Source organism: Rhopilema esculentum, chromosome 21, assembly GCF_057945365.1.
Source record: "Rhopilema esculentum isolate cy_ngs chromosome 21, ASM5794536v1, whole genome shotgun sequence".
NCBI lineage: Eukaryota > Metazoa > Cnidaria > Scyphozoa > Rhizostomeae > Rhizostomatidae > Rhopilema > Rhopilema esculentum.
Window position 1 is genome coordinate 10,236,862 of NC_142835.1, and position 20,525 is coordinate 10,257,386.

The 20,525-nt window shown below is 37.1% G+C and overlaps 1 protein-coding gene across 3 annotated transcripts in view; it reads right to left on the bottom strand.

Annotated features, from left to right (window-relative positions):
- Positions 1-20,525, bottom strand: part of LOC135684143 (disks large homolog 1) — a 32,014-nt gene that overhangs the window by 4,056 nt on the left and 7,433 nt on the right. Inside the window, exons 1-15 of one of the 3 annotated variants that reach the window (XM_065199555.2) lie at positions 14,591-14,848; positions 10,481-10,588; positions 8,771-8,812; positions 7,769-7,893; positions 7,431-7,533; positions 7,054-7,263; positions 6,314-6,467; positions 6,023-6,155; positions 5,574-5,730; positions 4,845-4,947; positions 3,115-3,220; positions 2,515-2,691; positions 2,110-2,182; positions 570-861; positions 178-350 (exon numbers count right to left, since the gene is read on the bottom strand). In XM_065199555.2, the coding sequence (XP_065055627.1) occupies positions 178-350; positions 570-861; positions 2,110-2,182; positions 2,515-2,691; positions 3,115-3,220; positions 4,845-4,947; positions 5,574-5,730; positions 6,023-6,155; positions 6,314-6,467; positions 7,054-7,263; positions 7,431-7,533; positions 7,769-7,893; positions 8,771-8,812; positions 10,481-10,588; positions 14,591-14,686 (2,052 nt within the window). In that variant the 5' untranslated portion in view covers positions 14,687-14,848. Of the gene's footprint in view, positions 1-177; positions 351-569; positions 862-2,109; positions 2,183-2,514; positions 2,692-3,114; positions 3,221-4,844; positions 4,948-5,573; positions 5,731-6,022; positions 6,156-6,313; positions 6,468-7,053; positions 7,264-7,430; positions 7,534-7,768; positions 7,894-8,770; positions 8,813-10,480; positions 10,589-14,590; positions 14,849-20,525 lie in introns of those variants that run through there. The other 2 variants (XM_065199554.1, XM_065199553.1) reach the window with 2 other exon arrangements.

Below are 20,525 nucleotides of genomic sequence, written 5' to 3' on the forward strand. Positions count from 1 at the left end.
GCCACTTTTTTATAAACTCTAAAAGCCCATCTAACCAATTGAAGTAAAAAAGATATATTCTAAAGATACTGCTGACAAAGAATGAACAGCTGCCCAACAACAAAAACAACAAAACTTTCAACTTAATGGAAACACAAGAGAGAAAAAAGAAAGCAGTTTAACTTAATTCGTTCCTACCTTTTCAGCCACTTCCCTTACAGAATTTACACTCGTGCCGTAAAGATTATCATTATATTGACCAGCTTCGATAAAAAGGTGGTTCTGGATGTCTTTTTCCATTTGTTCCCGAGATTCAACGAAATGGTAGTCCCGTCCATCAGCCTCGTATTCCCGTCTTGGCCTCGTTGTGTCTGAAAAGTTGAGAAAGATAGTTGAAAAAATTTAAAAGTAAGATATTCAGGCAAAGAACAGTCTTGTAGACGTCCTTATGGAATTTAAGAAACTCAGAACAAAATGTCTTCAAACATCAATGACTTCATTTTTAGTTAATATTCTCGAGAAAACGTTGCAAAATTTTCTAAAAACAACAAGTGAAGCAGGAAAGGTTGGTTAGTTGAAGCACTACTTACGAGGGACACAGCTTCCAAATTTGTCAGGGAACTCCTGTATCAATTCATCGTTGAGCCTGTCTTTCAAGGGCCCAAGGATGATAACAGGCCTAGTGTACTTCAACTCCTGCTGAGCGACAGATTCATAAGTGAGAATTATGTCCTCCGGGCGACCAGCAGTCTCGCTATCACTAGCATTTGAAGTGGCGTCAGCATCAGCTCCTTCGCCCTCCATTTCTTTCTTGTTCTTGAAAGGAAAATGTTTGGCGAAGTTGAAACTACGCTTACCGTGTTTGGCCGAAAAGGATGTCCCCTATAACAGAAAATGGTAAGCATACCACACACACGCCACACAGTGCAGAAAGCAAAGCAGGTAAGGCAAAAGAAATAAGTGATATTCACAAGCCTACAAGGAAACTTCAAGGTACGATAGCTGAGGAAAACAAAGAACTGCAGTAAAAACAAATAACATATTCATGTGCTCGACGAAGATATCTACCGTTATTGGTAAAGGCAACTAGGCCTTCTTTTACAGTTTGAAATTGTCTATCCTGTGTCTTTGAAATTAAGTTTCTCGCATTAAATGAGCGTTGATAGGGTTTTGTCTCATCTTGGCTTGAAATCAACAGTTCGTATAGCAAGCTTTCAGTTATTATCCAATTCATGTAATGTACAATGCCTGCCAAAAGTCTTGGAACATTGACGTCATTTTTTAAGGTCAAAAAGTTTACTACGAAACGGGTTAGGATTTCAGGAAGCACCTTCTTTTGCGCTTCTTTTCTTATATTCCTCGAAGTTAACAACATTGTTCTAGGGGGAAGGGGCAGAAGTAGTAACTTTTTTCGGAAAAGGAATGAAAGATATGAAATGCAATGCAAATTGCTGGGTGTTTCAAGTACCTTTGACAGGCATTGTACTTACATTCTGCGCAGAAAAGTAAACTACTTGTATGCAATCGAGATTAAGCTGTTGTTTAAAAAGAGCCATCGAGTAACAGGCACCGAAAACATTGCATGCAAAATCAGGACCTGAAATTCGTCGTCTAAGTCGAGTCACCTTGAAACCCAACATTTTGTTCCTCAATTTTGCACTGATAGAAAGGTGCTTGCTTACGTTTTGATAATGAGAAAACAATTTTAAGTTTTTTGCAGTAGTTTGAAGGCACTTTGTCTGTCAGTCAATTATTCAGAGTTAGCAATAGAGGATGCAGCTCGTTTATGATTGAGAAAACATTGCAGATTAGCCTTACGTTGCCGATTGGATACGTAACAATAGGTCTATTGTGTAGTCCAACCAATGGGAAACTTAAATGGCAAGCGAAATGCGTCGGAACATAGTGCCTCTAACAAACTGAAAACTCCTGGCTTCAAAGTATACTAAACCAAGGCAACGTTTCTAATTACAACTTTGAATTTATTTTGTAAATACCATGAAGTATTTCAACTATTGCCTCTACATGCGGCGCGGCATATTATACATAGAAGGGAAGCAACGTAATCTGTGCCTGCCAAATGGTTTTTCCGTCTTTTAATTTCATATGCCAAAAACATCTGGAAATTACCTTGTCTTCGTTTCCTGCCGCTGCCGCTTTGAATTTAACAGTCTTCTGGCGAGCCCTTTCCCTTCTTTCAACCCTTGAAATAAACAGAATTATTTTATAATCACAAAACCATAAACCTACAAAGACAGAAAATATATCAATAATTACTGATATCATTAACCTACATTTGTAAAGATCGAGGTTATCATATAACAGTGATCGTGCTTCTCTGATAATTGTAAGTTGAACTGTTTAATAAATAAATATCAGACGTTCCTTCGTAATTGTCTTTAATTTCAGTGGAGGTAAGGCGTCTTCAAGCCAACTGCAAATTAAAGAACTCCCAAAAGGTCAGTACTCGCCTAGTTGCTTCCCTGAAAGGATTTTCTAGGGAAGTTTACAAACCCTGAGCAAGAAATGACTCACCTCTTTTTGCTTGGGATGACACCCCTTTCCTCTTCATTTCCTTCGCTGTTCAACTTAACAGCTTGCCACCACTCTTCGTCACTTGCATTAGTCACGTGCAATATGTCGCCGTAATTGAAACTCAAACCCTGGCTTGGCAAAGCACTGTCCTTGGCCTTGTCATAATCAAACAATGCCCTATAAACCAAGATAAAAAACACGTGTTTTCAAAAGCTTTGCCCTCCTGTTGGCAATAAAAGATAGCAACTTAAAAACCCAAGCAAATAAAGGACAGCACTAAAATGTTCAACTCCCCGTATATACCGTCCCGTGCAGGTTTTGAACCGTGACAAAACTGTCGCGGTTTGTCCTTCCACTACCAGTATGGAATTGAGACGGCTTTGCTCTGCTATCCGGAACATTTTGCATCTGCTGCGAAAGCGAACGATTTTGTACCGTTGTGGTCCAGTTTTTGAACGGGACAGTGTGAAAGGATTCTTAAACACAACACATGAAAAATTGATGTAGAGCTACACATTATATAAACTAAGAAAAAATACTTCAGAATTCGGATTAGGTCCGGCCATAATCAACAACTATCGACCATAAACGATTAATTACCTGACGTAAAGGGTCCTTTTTGCTGATGTTTTCAAACTTCCACCCCCAGTTGTGTTCAACATTCTTTCTCGCAAGTCATGAATTTTCTGCTCGAATCTGTTGTACTCTGTAAATAAAACATTTCAATATTACGAAACATTAAAAAAACCGTCAACGTGGCTTCGTTTAACTTCCCACTGTATATAATCACAGATATCACATACATGCACATTTATAGTTAATCAAGAAACATTTCTCACGAGATCTTAGAATTTTTTCCCAGTTGAAGAAAAATTGTTTGTTACATATAGTGTTTGAGGTCACCAAATGTCTTATTATCAAGAATCTTTCATGCGATTACGATTGAACCAGGGACGGCGGGGAGTGCAAAACATTAGCTATTAGAAAAAAGCAACGCCCATTTATCGGAAACGCCCATTTTGTGTGGAGACTTGAGTAACTTAAACAATTGTTTTGTCGTACATGAACAGTTTCATTGACCTGGTCGGAAATCGTTTCAAAAAAAGCAGTAACAAATAAAAAGCATTTTTCCTTGAGGGGTTACAGTTTCTATTTTACGGACAAATAACGAAGTATATTTTTGCTTTTGCGCTTCATCTCCCCTTGTGATATTACGAAAAATCAAATATTTTGAGGCCTCGATGGTCGTTAGAAGAAGAAATTTCACAACTGTACGCAAACTCTAACAGTATTATCCGGAAACTCAATGTTCTACATGTTTGAAACTATACACAAAAAGACTTTATAGTTGTCTCATTTCTTAGAAAATCTTTCAAAGCTATGTCCATTGTGCGTTTTCATCGGGTTACAATATTGCCATAAAAGTTAGCATCGTTGGAACAGAGCTATCGTTAGAACTTTATGTTGGAGCCCCCTAATCAGGCAACGTTTAGTGCATTTTATGTTTCATTTCAGGCCCCATTCATATAAAGAAATCACAGCGAGGCAATGATATTCGGGCAAGATCTATACAATGTCCACCTGAACGTTTCACATCCCCTACGCCAGTGCTGCGTTTTTCAAAGAAATTAAGGTTGATCGTGCTCTTAAAAGAAGACTTTCCTGTTGCTTATGTTCATTTATAACAAACATAATTTACGTAGGTAGACTGGGAAATTTTGGATTAAGGTCGAAGACGAATTCTGTGTCGTGGTGGAGTTTCAAAACTATCAAAAATTGCGATGACAAGCTCACTGACAACAACCGTAGACAGAATTATCTGGGGTCGATGCTTACATAAAGCATCCCCTTTAGGCATGTACCGGCGAACACAGAGATAACCTAACTTCACTATGCTCCAGGAAAGAGCTTTGAGAAAAACTAGGGATGTGCTGCTCGGTACATTCTGCCGTATTTTCCATGATTTGTTTGACTATTTGAGCAAAGAGCGTTGAATAATAACAGAACTCCGTCCGATCGCTGTAGAAAACAAAAACAAATGTTCGCGGGTTTAAATACAAGTACCGGCATGCATTGCGTCATGACGGTTTTTGTCGAGTGTAAAATCATCAAATGTTCGAGCTTTGCGGTATCATTCATATCTTTTTAATAACATAAGACTTCGAAATTATGTTTTCAGTTTTGTATATATTAAATTAGCTACACAATTTTATCAAGTCAATCAAATTTGGGTCGATCTTTTCATTACAGCAGCTCTCTTATAAAAAAATGAAGAATCCACCAACACAAACAAGTTATTCAACACAAAAAAGAACGGGTGCCAAAATTACCTTCTGGGCGATACTGGACAACTAGGGTCACTTCTCTTCCAGCGCTCTTCAGAGCTTGTGCAGCCTGCTCATGGGTGGCAGTGTGAAGGTCGGTATTGTTCACCTGAAAATCGACACGCGTCAAGGTTAAAATCAGAGGTGAAGATCTGAGCCCCTTATGTAAATGCCAAAAGTAGCCCATTTATACTTTTTGCAATTGCTTTATTGAGAATATTTCTGCGAGAGCCCACCTTCGTACAGCAAAACATCCCTAAATATAACTATGTTTCTTAATTGGGTAGAGGATGCATCTTTAGTTAGGAAATTAGCTTTTTGAGGGTGTATCAGCCGGGCTTTGAACTGCCATCCGCATCGGCACGACTACAATGTCGCTGTAAATCGGTGACCACACGTTCTACAAAACTGTCTGGAGATTTAGCAAAGGCTTTCATATCCACGAAGATCGTACCAGGAGTTAACAAAAAGGCTAATGACTACTGAATGGAGAAATGGAGAAAGACTAGGGGCAGCTTGAAGTTTTATATGTATATATGTAGTAAAATAGGGTGCCAAATAGGTAGTAAAAAGAACAGAGCAAATAAACTCTAGAGGGAAAATCCAACAGGGAGGCCCTTAACCGAGTAACATCATGTGTGAAATTACAAAATGGATGACTTGATGTCAAAACGAACAACGTTTATCTAACAACCATGGTGTCATTTACATAAGACGTAAATGTACACTACTTACCGACACAATTTGATCCCCTCTCCTCAAATTGCCACTCAGATCTGCAGGAGCTCCAGCAAGTATGAAGGAAATAAAGATACCTTCGCCATCCTCACCACCAACAATATTGAATCCGAGACCTGAGGGACCTCGTATCAATACAACTGTTCGTTGCTCCCTGGGTAAAATGAAAGAATGAATTCAAATCAACTGTACTGGCTGATAACAAAATTAATAGCAAAACAAAATTAATAGCAAAACAAAATTAATAGCAAAACAAAATTATGCAACTACTTGCTTTAAAGAAAAATTAAAGTTGATAGAGAACCTTGATGCGAAAAATACATAAATGAAAACCATAAATGGGATTTCTTCAAATACATAGGTTTGAAAAGGGCTTCTCAACTGTAGACATATGCACTTGAAGCAAATTGTAAGCTGAATAAAAATGAAAAGTGTTGCAAACAGACCTTGTAAACTGTTCACCCTCCGGTTCGTCTTTACTTTGGTCTAATAATGGAGGATTTATTGGCATGACATCCTGAATTGGGGCTTCCTCTTGAGACACAACAACAGGCGTGGTAGTGACCTCGTTATCTTCGCCTTCAAGGAAAGAAAAGAATCTTAAATTCTGCCGTTCCTCTTAGAATCTCAGATTCTAGCTTTTCGCAAGTGTTCCAACAATTTTGGCATGGAATGTAGTTGTCAGAAATAGAAAATTGCATTTAGGAGATACTTTGCAAATCGAAAAGTATACTTACTGGTTTTTACTCCAAAGGTAGGCGAAGGCGTGCTGGCTAATGTATCATCCATAAGAACTCCTCTAGAAATGAGTAGGTTGACCGTCTGACCGGTCGATTTTAGTACAGTAACAGCTTCTTCGTGGGTTGTATCACTGAGATCATTGCCATCCACCTTGATAAGAAACAAAAACAATCATTCAAGCAATATTTAAAAGTGGGATAATAGCACAAGATAAGGTTTGGGCCTTTGGGAGTAGCTTGATTTCAGCAATTCATTTCACAATTTTTGCGAAAGGCACGGAAGAGCGGAAACATATCTGCTTCACAAGCTGCTTTGGATACAATCTGCTTTGTGTACAATCTGCTTTCCCTGGGTAGTGGGCGACATAGCATTGGGCGTGGTAATTGATTTTTTCATATTATAGGTTCTACTTAAACCTTACATTTCTTGATAATCACAAAGATTTTGAAAATCATTGAATTATAGGTAGAATAACAACAGCGATGATTATCGATTATCTGAAATGACATTTAGTGCACTTTTGAAGACAATTATGAAATATCTCTGAAGTTTACCATAACTGATGAGAAATGGTGATTTATTCATAGTCAAATACTTGCGTAGCAAAATTTTCTTTCACACTTCTATGACAATGCTGAAACTGGGGAATGAGGTTGCTTTAGGGGGCATTCAGGGGTTCACAGTAGCTAAAATAGAGAGACAATAACTGATACGATGAATACAACTATCAAATCACCTGCAATATTCTATCGCCAACTTGAAGTCTGCCATCCTGCTGAGCAGCGCCACCTGCGATGATCCTTGTCACATATATGCCATTATCTTCAGGAATGTGTTGGTTGTCTCTGCCGCCAGCGATTGTGAAGCCAAGTCCAGTAGCACCTTTATGCAGCGTGATCTCAACTTGCTGGACAGAGGAAAGCTGAATCTGTTGCCTTTTCACTTTCTGGAAAAAAAGAGGTTATAAGGTGAATGTTCTCGCTCAAAGTCCCTTAAAGTAGAAAGAAGAATGTAAGTTAATGAAAATTATTGATTATCTGTATTCATCCTAAATAATGGTTTGTTTATACACAATCGAGAAAACGGCTGATTGATTTCAAAAGGGAGAATTACCAGGAAAACTTCGTCTCCAGCCAGTTTAAGCGCCTCCACAGCCACAGAATGTTCGACATCTACTGTGCTAACGTCATTTACTTGAAGGATGCTGTCACCGATTCTTGGGAACAAAAATAAGCACAAATATCAAACGATGTCAAAAAGAGTATGGGATTACAAAAAGTTGCTCAAACTATTTCAGTTTTAATTAAACTTGCTGTTAAATAGCTTTATGGTCACAATATTGCTAAAATCAACAATAAATACTCGCTAAGAGCATAAGTCTTCTCCAAGGGATGAGTAAAAATTAATTTAAGGCATTTCTTCGGATTAATTTACAAGACAGGTTGACATACCGTAGGCGACCATCTTGATGGGCTGCACCACCAGGTATAATCTTTGTGATGTAAATTCCTGTGTCATCATCAATATGAGGGTTGTCCGTCCCTCCGGCAATGCTAAAACCCAGACCAGTTCCTCCCTAACAAAAAAACAAGATTTCCTAAAGCATAGTCTAGAATATGTTTCATCCATAGACAGCCTAAAGCGTATAAAAACAGCTGCCATCATGCAGGGGGACACAGTTTACCATCGTTAACAAAACATTCAACGTTTATTTCTGTGCCTATATCGAAAGCTTGTTCGGGGAGGAGGAGGGAGAGGGTAACAAAGTCTTGTTTTGAATCATTTTGGTTTAAAATTTAGACCCATAATTCCGCACATTTCAGAAAAAAATACGACCTTAAATTCCACAAAAATGATAAAACTATACCCATAATTCCGCAAGGCAATAAAAATATTTCAAGAAAAAAATCATCAAACAAACTTTGCAATATTATTCAAAAATGGCACCGATAGTTCCGCACATATTTTAAAAACTGATACCGAAAAATCCGCACTTTTCAGAAAAAAGTACCCCTAAATAACGGCACGTTCCCCTACCTCAAACCAAGTATGTTACCCCCATCCCCCCCCCCACCCCCCCCCCCTTCTGAGGTAGTCTGCATTATCAACCACAACCACTTTCAAAAGCATACTTTCAAAGAATTTCATCCACCACTTGTCATAGGATGAAACAACTGACAAGAGTTCTTTATGTTGACCTCGTCCAATAAAAGGGCAACATGACTTGACTTGCTTTGGCTTGATCAAGCTTCTGTAGTTAAATTGTTCCTAGCAAGTAAACGGTGTCCTTCAATCTACAAAGTGTCTTGTTCAAATGCAAAAAGGAGACGGCGTTTCTGCCCTTCCGTATTGACAATTGGTGGCTTATCGGGATTATACCAAGCATTACAACTCGAATGAAAGGGCCAACAAAAAGTTAAGACAAGAATTGCAAAAGTTTGACTATTACTCACGCGTCTTAATCTTATTTCCTCTTCTTCGTATAACTCCTCGGCCTGTTTAAAAGTATTATAATGATTCATTCTAATGAACAATATCAACCAAACTACCAAACTACAATAAGAAAATGCAGTAAAGTGGCGTAAGATTCAATAGACGATATCCAAAACTGGATTTTCTCTTGATTCTAAGTTAAATTTGAACACACTTAAAGACACAAACAAAAGGACGAGAGACAGGTACAATGACAAAATAAGAACTAGCTAATGAAAAAACCAGAGTTGTATATATTTAAACTTGATGAATACAAATGAACATAGGCCCTTGGAGCATTTTGATTGGGAGGTTTTCTACGCTAAAAAAATGAATCTATATACAATATGGACGAGAAACCAAACTGCAGCACATACTTGGAAGGTTAAAAATAACATCAAATAGTTTTCTAAAATTTCACTCCAAAACTACTTGTCAACTAACAAACAAGAAAAAAGTGTACTTTATCTTTCTGATCATACTTTCAAGAATAAAAATAATTGTAGCTATCATTCTGCACAAAATAGGAGAAAAATCGAAAAAGAAAAGCCAACAGGAAAAAAATTGGTTGAACATACATATAAACACATGTTTTAGAGTGTTTATGAACTTGCTGAAAATATACAAACAGCTTCTTCAAAATGAACATAAAATAGTTCTATATTTAAGCGTGGCATATGAATTACACAATTGAATTATGGCCAGTTGATTCAGCAAATAATAAAAGTGATGATCCCATGAAAATTTTATCTGCTGTTCCATTGTTTACTTGGGAAAAATTCATAGTTATCAAGTAAGACCTGCTGGCAATTTAACTAAAAGGCTAGTGATTGAAGTTAGTGATCAGCACAATTTTATCTGAAAGGACACCTGCTCTTAGATAATCTCAAGAAACCGCACAGAAAAAGCACGAGGAGAAAATCTATATTCACAAGGGCACTTATCATGTTGTAAAGCCAGTTTTATCTATTTCAATTTCTCTCGCCTAACTTTTGGTGACTTTGCCAGTTGGTTTAGGCAACAGAATTTTCACAAGAAAAACTTTATTGAGAAAAATATTAGAAAATGAAAGACCTACAGCAGCAAAATATCGAGCAGATTTCAAGCATCACATTTAAGAACATTGACTGAACAGCACAACAGTCTGTTGTTACTTGCTGATGACAAAAACTGAGACCCTTCACAAAAAACATTGTGTTTGCGGGCGCCTCCAAACAAAGAACTTCTGTGACAGGATTAAAAGAAATATTCCTATTTAACAAGATACAAAATATTTTACTGGATGAACCGAAGAGACATTTCCTTTTCTGCTTGGTTGTGCCTACCAGTAGATATGGATATCCTATGTTAGGCAATCACATAACACTTGTTAGAAAATTTTGATAAGGCCCTACCATTTAGAAATCTCAATTTTATATCAGTGTAGACCATAATTGCAAGATTTTGATTAATATTTTAAATTCTCAGCAATCAGATATTGGTCAACCCATGATTGGGCAATAGGTTCCATTTAACATTCATAGTATACTAAGGTTGTATCAGGGTCATTTCAGTGCCAAACCAAAGTTAACTATGGTTGAAAAACACGGTCTGACCATGGTACAACCATTGCTAAACATGGTTCTGCGATGGTCTTTTCTTAGGGGTGACTAGCTAACTAAAAACAAAATTTATGGACAAACTGGCGTTACCTTTGTGCTATTACTTGTAACAACAGCATTTGGCTCTGGCAAGGGCTCATCATCTGGAGGTTTTATGTCTTCTGGTGGGGGTGGCAGGGGCTCGTCTGACACCTCATCCTGCAAAAAATTGAAAACAGAATAAAAGCAAATCTTTTTAAAAATAAAAAATTATGTTCTCTCTGTCATAACTTCACAATAATAAGGTACATATATGATGCTATTTTCTATGAAAGCTAACACTGTCTATTCTGACATTTTTTTATGCGCATAGAAAATTAAAAAACACTACTACAAACTATGGTACAATAGTGATACCAGAGGAGGCATGAATCTTCATAACAACCCTGTGGCCATTCACAATTATCTCATCAAAGTCTGTTCCAAAAATAATGCTAGGCAAGACACCCAGAGAGGGCAAATATGTACCAGACGAAACACCAATGAGGATTTGCATATTCTGACATGAGAGTGTTAAATGCACAGAAGTACAAAGCAATTGACAGTCTGTCCAATGAGTGCCCAATCATGAAACTCAAAGTAACAGATAACATGTCTTATCTCTAGCCATACATTTACAGCAATACTGTTATCTATATATTCCCTGAAAATTTTCAAAAAAATACATCTCTAAAGAACCACAGTCTAATAAAAAAAATACAGAAGGTATGATACCATGAAAAGCCAGAAATCATAACTATCATGTGGCTGGCAATGACACTGAAGGAGTTTTAGGAAATGGGAATGTGAAATAGTTATAAAATGATTTTTACAGAAATAGACTCTTTCCCACAAATCTATATACATCAGCATAACAAACTACTTTTATATCGTATCTGAAAATATAATCAATATTTGTATAGAGAAAGTTAAGAGACTGTATAAAGAAAGCCAGATTCATAAAGGACCAACACATGTTACCCAAAATATGCCTTAAGTAACAGTTCCTGCTCCACACACTAAATGTGTACAGCTCTGCCTTTATGACAATGAGGACAATATGACAGACTTATTTTCATTGTTACCTAAAAGGTGTAATTCTTGTGAAAAATTTGACACACTCTTCAAGTTTAACAGTTGGTTACAGAGAAGCATACCTATGCCATATTGTTTATAAATGTTCTTCACATCATTCAAAACAACTGAATGACCAGGAAGTGCATAAAATAGCCTTGAGACAAAATGTATACCAAAAGCAATGAGACCGCTGATTTTATATATCATTAAAATGGTAACAATAACGATTTGCAGTAAGGTTGGTGATAAAATCAAAGCAAAAATAATGCATAGTGTGTGAAAAAGAATGTACAGGAAAAAGAAGGAAGGGTTAGATCATGCTGTAGGAAAAATCCTACTTCACGAAGCAGGGAATGATACAAAACTATATACATATAAAAATATCTCCATAAAGAAATCCTGAAAAAATCATTCTGTTTAGTCTTGTGTATCAAATGACCTGGACTTCCCCTGCTTTGGGCCTGCACTGTGGTACCCAGAGTAAGATTTTTGAAGACATATCCTCACACTTTGACACTTAGGGCATACCTTTTTACCTTGGTCTTCTCACCCTTATACCCTGGTTTCCTTTCAGCAGGTTACTAGGGTTTTATATATCAGAGATCTGAATGTCTGCATCAAGCTAGTTGACATTTCAACCAAAATTTCACAATCTCCTTCTGATTCCTTATCTGGAAATTTTGGACAGAAAATGCCAAATAAATAAACATAAATTATAATTTTTTCAAGTAACAAAATCATTGGATTTCAGAACAAGACATAGGATAATTTCAGAATAATGGCTAAATTGAGAGATGATTTCTACAGTTCCTCTTGGCGGTATAAATTGGAGAGCAGTATTTTTCAAGAAATGTTTTAATTGATTCCCTGAATCATTTATAGGAAGACCCCTATGATTCTGCTTGCAGCAAATAACAGCTTACTGAGAAGAACTTATATATAATCTTGGTTATTGTAGGGTGGGAAAATTTTTTCAACAAATACAAAAGATAATATACCTTAATAATACTGAAGAGATTGAAAAATCTTCAAATATTGCAATTGAATTGAACAATGAAAGAATCCTTAAAAGGAGGTTGAAAAAATATTTTGCATTGATCATCACTGGGCATGATTAAGTGCCCTGTAATGGACTGTCACTTTTCAAAAGAAATAACTCTGAAACCAGGTGTAAAAGCCCTAAAAGTGATTTAAAGTCAAGGGCGATTCTATAGTCTGTATCCTTGGAGACAACTCATAATCTTGTAAAGCAGAAAAATACAAAGTATGGCACAACATTTTATCCTTTCCTGAGCCATTTTTGAATTTCAACACATGAAAATTAGAAATATTTCTTTTTCAAACTATTCAACCTTCAACTTCAGGTTATTGACAAATAAAAAAAATAATGTACTGCAAAGAAATCAGATATTATCATATTGACATAAGAATGAAAAAAAGATCTTTTTACTGGAAACAGATAATTTTGCAAATGAATTTAGCAAATGGGTGTTAAAAGTAAATTTGGAATGGGATTGTAGAGAGCTATCTAGATACATAAGAGAGCAAAATCTATGATGAAATCCCATTGTTAGCTAATGAGATATTGTAGTTTCTCAAAAATGCAAAACATGCTTTGCCTTGTGCTCAAACTGTAGAAATATTATAAGTCCCTATTAACAGAAACTTTCCTACACAAACTGAGTGGTCACAATCTGCTATAACTAAGTAGCACATGCCATTGTCAAAAAAACACTTTCTTTCACACAGCATTGGTAACAAAATTTTTGCTGCTCATAAACCTGTTTTTGTAATCTTCTCTATTTGTTAGGTTTTGTTATTCATAAGACCAACAGAGAGTTGAACTTGAATACTAGTTTATAAATCTTCTTTATTTGTCACCTTTTGTATTTGACAGGAAGAATCAGAGAGTCGAAATGTGTTCAACTGAAATAAAGGTTATGATGTTGTAACAGAGTCATGCAAAACACAGAGTGTAGCCATGCAAAACACACTGACTATAAAGATAGGATTGGTTTGTAAAAGGCAGTAGTGCTGTTATTTTTTGGAGACATTTTATCCTATCAATGAGGAATCCTCACCCTGATAATTGTAAACAAACGTCTTACAAAATCTGTCATTTGGTTGCATCATATAGTGATGGAGGGTTGCATTAAAAATGAGTCAATGTTGATAAAAACACATCTAGCATGTGATCTGTTTTGGCAATTAAAGAAATATACACTCACAGACAAAAATAATCATCAAATGGCTGCTCTTGATTTGTCCAAAACTTTAAGGCTGGGTTGCTCCTAAATTGCTCTTAAATTAGTAGGGTGTAATAAATTACTAGGGAAATATAGACAAAAGGACATATTTTTTGGTTCCTACGTTCTTGGTCTAGTCAATATTTGAGTCAAACAACTTAACTTACAAAGAATAGGACGTATCGTCTGCTTGACTAATTAATGTTGACATTGACTTGAAAAGTGATTAGGCGTGAATTTGGAATAATCGGATGCTCGCGAGACTAATCATGTGAATAAGACATTTCGAATACAATTATTGAACATTTCAGCGATTTGATTTTCGAGTGGCTGTAATTCATGATTTCACACCGCTAAGAATACGCCGCAATTCCACAACCTGTCTAAGACTACCAATCACAACAAAAAAGTACCGCATTTTCCAAAACACTTTAAGGCAAAATAATGCTTTGCAATAAGAGCAAGAGTGCTACAAACATCCATTTACTATTTCGAGGAGTGAGATAACAAGTCTCTACCTCCAAAGAGAAGAAGAGCGGAACTGAAATCACACCAATTTGCTTAGGGCTGTTGGCACATTTCCACAATCGTAAATTTGCCAGAAACAAATGAGCAATCTAGCATAAATAAGCTCTTCACTACTAATCAAGATTTATCTTATCGTGAACGCCAATATCAACATTTCACATAGAAATATCTATCCAGATTGTCCGACGCACCTGAAGCGCCGAACACACACAACCTTAGGTTGGCCTACTCCTGCTATCCGGTACGGTGGGCCAGATAAAAACATTACGATCATTGGTTCAAAATACTTAGACAATTGCACTAAAAAACTATAATACATAACACTATCCACCTTTCTTTCCTTCTTTCTTCTCCGCCATGGTGCGATGCAAGAAAATAGTTTCATAGATTGTCTTCGACGCGGTCCTCTCCCGCCCTTGGAAGCCATTTTGAGATTCGTAACCTATCCGATTAAATATTGGGCATGCTTCTCCTTTGGGCACCTTTAAACGCTCCTACACAGGGACAAAAGAGTCAACATCTAACCACGGGGTCACACCCTTTGAATATAACCGCAAAATTCCAAATACAGCGAAGGACATATACTTTATTTTGGCTTCGTTAGCCGCGCGACTGCACGAGTTATGCCGAAATACAACAACAAACATTTATTCAACCTGTTTAAGTCCATATCTACATCTATGCTAGGTGTCTTCAGAATGGTCAAAAATCACCTTAAAAATCCCTTATTCTGCGCTTCAAAATATTTTCCAGGCACCGCAGAGCGTTGAAAAAAGTGGAGGGTCTTAAAAAGTGGGGGGGGGCTAAAACCGTATAAAAAGAGGCTTTTCTGGTAGTTTGATACTTAATATTTGGCATTTTTTGCAGAAAGTGGGAAGGGGGCTAAAGCCCCCCAGCCCCTCTGCTCTGCGGTGCCTGTTTTCCATAAATAGTAGCACGGTATTGATGCAGCTCTTATTTTCCTACACTAGAAGCAGGGCTGTCAGGGGTGAGGGTGTATGACATCCCCCTTGAAAAATCCTTATTGTAAAGACGAGGAGTTTTTCCGCCTTTTTTAGAAATATTTATTTTTAACCTAAGGAGCCTAAAAATTTCCGTATCGTACAAACGAAACTGCTTCATTTGACCGTTTCTTCCACATAGACAACAATTAGTCTGATAGAAGCTTCCTTAGGCTGTCCTACCCCCCCCCCCTCTACCCCACACCTCCCAGTATTTGGTTATGCGATGCCAAATAAAACAAAAATATTAAACAACATCTTACTACTTCTTCTCTATCCTAACTTTCCATCAGGATGCTAAGGAAGGAGGGACTTAATCTGGAGGAGGCCAGCCAGCTTATAAGTCCAGCTTATTGATTAACAGCTATGCACAAACTACAAAAATGAAATGCCGCGCTAACTTACTTTCCTGTATTCGGATAAATGCAGTTATACGGTTGGGTTTAGTCAAAAGCCCCTTAAAAATCCAAACAAGGTTTTGGGCTCTTACATACAGATGTACCTAGGAGCTTAATTTGGCGATTAAGTCCAGTTTGTCAATTTAGCAAAAAAAGAATGAGGATGGCAAAAGGAGCATTGCATAACTTGAAAATTGAATGGAATCTAATATAATATGAAAAAGGAATAAGACGTCTATAAAAATTATTGCAGAGAGCCTGTTGTCTTTCAAAATCAGAATCTATTTGCTGCTGAAATTAATTAGAACATCATGAGCCGACGAATAGCGTGAGATAGGCAGGGCATTCCTCTGAACCATCGACCGCATTGCCTAACCTTTGTTTTCTCGGCTGATTATGGAACAATATGGTATAACGAATTATTTAAGCCCTTACAACATTTTCAAAAATTCATCAAAGTCACGTTACCGATGACGTCAAAAAAGTTATGTTTCCTAGACTCGAAACCATTGTAACTTCTCAAGTATACGTCTGACTTCAATATAAATGCTAGATTCGGGCTCGCCTGAACGAAAGCTTTCCAATGATATATACACATCAGTATTTTAACGATGTCAGCATTTTTCAATGATGACGTCATCACTCTCAAAATGGCCGTCGAACAGTACATTTTTAGACAAAAGCTCTGATCTAATCAACTGCATTTCTGGATCGTTTTGTGGCAATGTTTTGTCAGGTAATTATTCTGCATCACTCAATTTAACGTTTAAATCCTCGAATTGCCCCCTCCCCCTCGAAAAAGCCCCCACCCTTTCCTACGTTGCGGAAATAGGATTTAGAATTACACCTAGATAAAGCATGTAAAGCCTGTAGATTAAGGCAAACATCTCTTCCGAAATGGGAACCATTTGCGTTTTACATGGAGAAAAGCAAAAGCCCAATGTGTCTTCCTTCAGAAATCAGTCTTATGATATCAATTTGCTTCTAATTTTGATATAGGAGCTAGTGGCATTTATATCCTTGCAACATGTTTTGGTAGTACACTTCTAAATGACCTCTTGGCCCTGGTTCACCAACTTATACCCAGCTTCAGGAGCAACAAATTTGATAAGGTTGCGCGTCCGCGCTCGTTACGTTGGCATCGGCTTGATGGAGCGAACTGCTACCACTCCGTCTACTATCCAAACGGCAGACTTCGGAGGCATGTCTTTGATCCATTGCCACTCTTCGAGCAAGAGTCGTTGCAAAGTTACTTTGTCTGACTGACACAAAGTTAAACCAGCTGTAGCGATAGCAATTGAAAGAGGAACGCTTGTCATGGGATGAGTGAATGCCTCTTGCGGACTTCCTGTCTTCAAAATGAGTAGTTAAAGGCCTGTTTTTGTGTTCCTTGGCCACGGTAGGTGTCCCCTTGACCTTTTCCAGATCTGCCTTCAGCTTTGATTTTTTTGATCGGCGTGAAGAATTAAACGCTGCCATTAATCAGGCGATCATTTGTGAAGCGATGCATATTCCCTTCTCCTATGATCGACGCTGCAAGGAGGTCAGTAGAACTTTATTGTTCTAGTTCTTCACCAGTTAAAGTCGATTTCGCAGGTGTAACAAAAAAACCGATTGGTGCCATAGCTTCGAAGAGTTCTCTAAGGCTACCATTATGCTTCTGAAGGAGCTTTGTTCTACCTGGAATGCTGTACTTGTGAATTGATGATGACTTTACGAAAAAGTATTTTTTTAGAGCCTCTCTAAACTTGCTATGAATGTGGGACGTAGCAATCCAAGTGTTAACCGCATTAACGTTTGCTGAAGCCAGACCTGTATGGACCTGCAGTCCCTTTAGCTTCTTGATTAAATAGCTCTGTATGTAAATCGCAATGAATTGCAGAGAATTTGTTTTGAAATTTCCGCCAAATTCTTTTTTGTTCCAATCTTGGAATGCTGTAGTTTGTTCACCCTCACCCTGTAATGATTAAAGTGCAATGGAGAAGCAGATGTTGGTATGTCCAGTAGCGGGCATAGTTGATGTGATTCAATGCAAATGTAAGCAGAATCATATTTCGCACTGCTTGCAAAAGTAGCTTAGTGTTGCTTTTCTGCAAAGCTGCTACCATGCTCAACAAAGCAGACAAATCCTCCAGCTTAGTGATTTCAAGAGACTTTTCAGTTTTTTGACGATTTTCAAGAATCAACAGTTTTTGCATCAATCTGCCATTGCTTATGGGCATTGACTGTGTGTGTTTTTTTGGAAAAGACGTTGGCGAACCCATGAGTTGATGAAAGCAACCCATCAGCACCTTGATCTGACTATACAAGTCAGCATTCGTTCACATAATTTGGTTCATCTTTGCCTTCCCCATTTCATCCGCATGAACAAAAACATGAAATATGTCAAGATCATATCTAAGAAAGAATCAAGGTATATTCCTTGCATACTGGTCATATCTTGCATACTGAATCAAGGTATATTCCTTGCATAGAAAGTATTTTATTGAATAAATTGTTTTAACTTAGATTTTAATAAAAACATTGTAAACTTTTACCCCTTTTTAACATTTTACACTTAATATTTTCAATTGTAATGCGCCTATGAGCCCTGTGGATATATGGCGCAATATAAGTGTTTTTATTATTATTATTATTATAGTGGATAAACAGACACCTTATGAGTGATTGGCAAGGTATCTAGCCCTGTCAGGGGTATTAAATAAAGGCTTTAAAGTAATAAATCATATAATAATTGTTTCCTCCTGTCTCCTGGCAATGCCAATAATATAAGCCCTTGGCCTTTGTGCAAAGCTCGGTTTCGTACCGACGGCTTCAGGTCCTGTCTTCGGAAACAATTATTTTAGATTTAATTAATAAAATTAAAAGAATAATAATGAAAAACTGTGGATGGCGAAGGAGCAGCTTTTTCTCCGTTATAAGAAAGTGTCAATCAAAACCATGCATGATGTCAAATTGCGATAATGCCAAATTGTGCCTAGCAAAATCAGAGTCAGCTCGCTGATCGACGGCCATTTTGAAAGTGATGACGTCATCATTGAAAATTGCTGACATCGTTAAAATAGTGATGTGTTAATATCATTAGAAAGCTTTCGTTCAGGCGAGCCCGAATCTAGCATTTATATTGAAGTCAGACGTATACTTGAGAAGTTACAATGATTTTCAGTCTAGGAAACAGAGCTTTTTGACGTCATCGGTAACGTGACTTTGATGAATTTTTGAAAATGTTGTAAGGGCCTAAATTATTCGTTATACCATATTGTTCCATAATCAGCCGAGAAAACAAAGGTTAGGCAATGCGGTCGATGGTTCAGAGGAATGCCCTGCCTAGAATGAGGATGGCAAAAGGAGCATTGCATAACTTGAAAATTGAATGGAATCTAATATAATATGAAAAAGGAATAAGACGTCTATAAAAATTATTGCAGAGAGCCTGTTGTCTTTCAAAATCAGAATCTATTTGCTGCTGAAATTAATTAGAACATCATGAGCCGACGAATAGCGTGAGAATATCGAGGTGTCCTCGCACGAAGATTTTATCAAGCCAATTAAAAACTTTGCTAAAATGATTCTTAATAGCTTCTTTTTTAAAAAAAAGAATATTTCGCAGTTTAATGAAACCCCTCTCATGGTCTGAGGTATAAGTAAGACTTGATGTTCAAAAAAATTCCAGGTTTAATCTTCAGAGGCATCTTTCGTTTTTCGAAACATAGAATTTCGCAAAAAATTAATACCATCGCCGCGCCCCAACACAAATAATCTTTTATTTGCTTCTCACCATTACTTTTACTGGCCTAAAATTGCTAGCCGTGTCTCTAGCGGGGCTGGCACCAGACATCTCATTGTCTGACGTCGATAGTTTCATTATCTTTAGTGAAACTACCTGATTAATTTTTAAATCTTTGTTAACGTTTTATTTAAAAACCTCAGATTAGTTTTTTGTGCTTTGGTATCTCTTTATCAGTTTGGTGCATTAAATTTTCACACTATTGGCACAAACCCTCGCTTAAAAAATTATTCCTATTCTTAGTCTGCGATGACGCTAAAGCGCTTATCTGGAGTTATTCCTATCTTAGGAGCCTAAATTTGCAAAAATTACCTTATCTGCGGTCTTTCCGAACAGCAAAATCCTGTCAATTATAGAATATCATAACACATATACGCATTTGGTGACGATACGTATACAGAACAGACGAGTCATTTTCTTTTTATGATGGGGGTATCACTTGAGTCTAGTCCATCTAAAAATCTATTTTGTTCGAAAAAAAGCAAGAAAGTAAAGCAAAATTGATAAAAGTCGTTGGGTAGGGGCTGAAACCAAATACCCACGTTTGCAAAAGCAGAATGCCTGTCTCAGACAAACGTTTGCAACCAGGATTTTGACTTGTATATTTGACTCCACGGGCTTGCGACGTATATCTGTATTCAACAAACTTTATCCGAATTAATCTCTCCACATGCTCTCTAAACTCTATGACGAAAAAACAAAAGCACGACGACCCCTAAAAACCACTCTTCCTTACTCAGAACGAGGTCAATCTTAAATGTCCTAATGCAAGCCTTTTTGTGCAATGTGGGTGTTTTTTTATAGATATCAAGTACATAAATTGAGTTAGCAACGCATCAACCTCCTCCATAGAAACATTGAAACTAATACAATCAGCCTCTGTGACTAGCAAATTTTACAAAATTACGGAAAGCCGGTGCAAGGCGTAGTATAGAAGATTTCCTTTGACATTTTTGTCGCATTAACAGAATTACAAAAACGATATATATTATGCATTAATTTATATTGCACCCACTTCACTAAATTACTTGGCTACCCTCCAGATACATATAATTCTAATTATTTCGACCGAAAAACGAC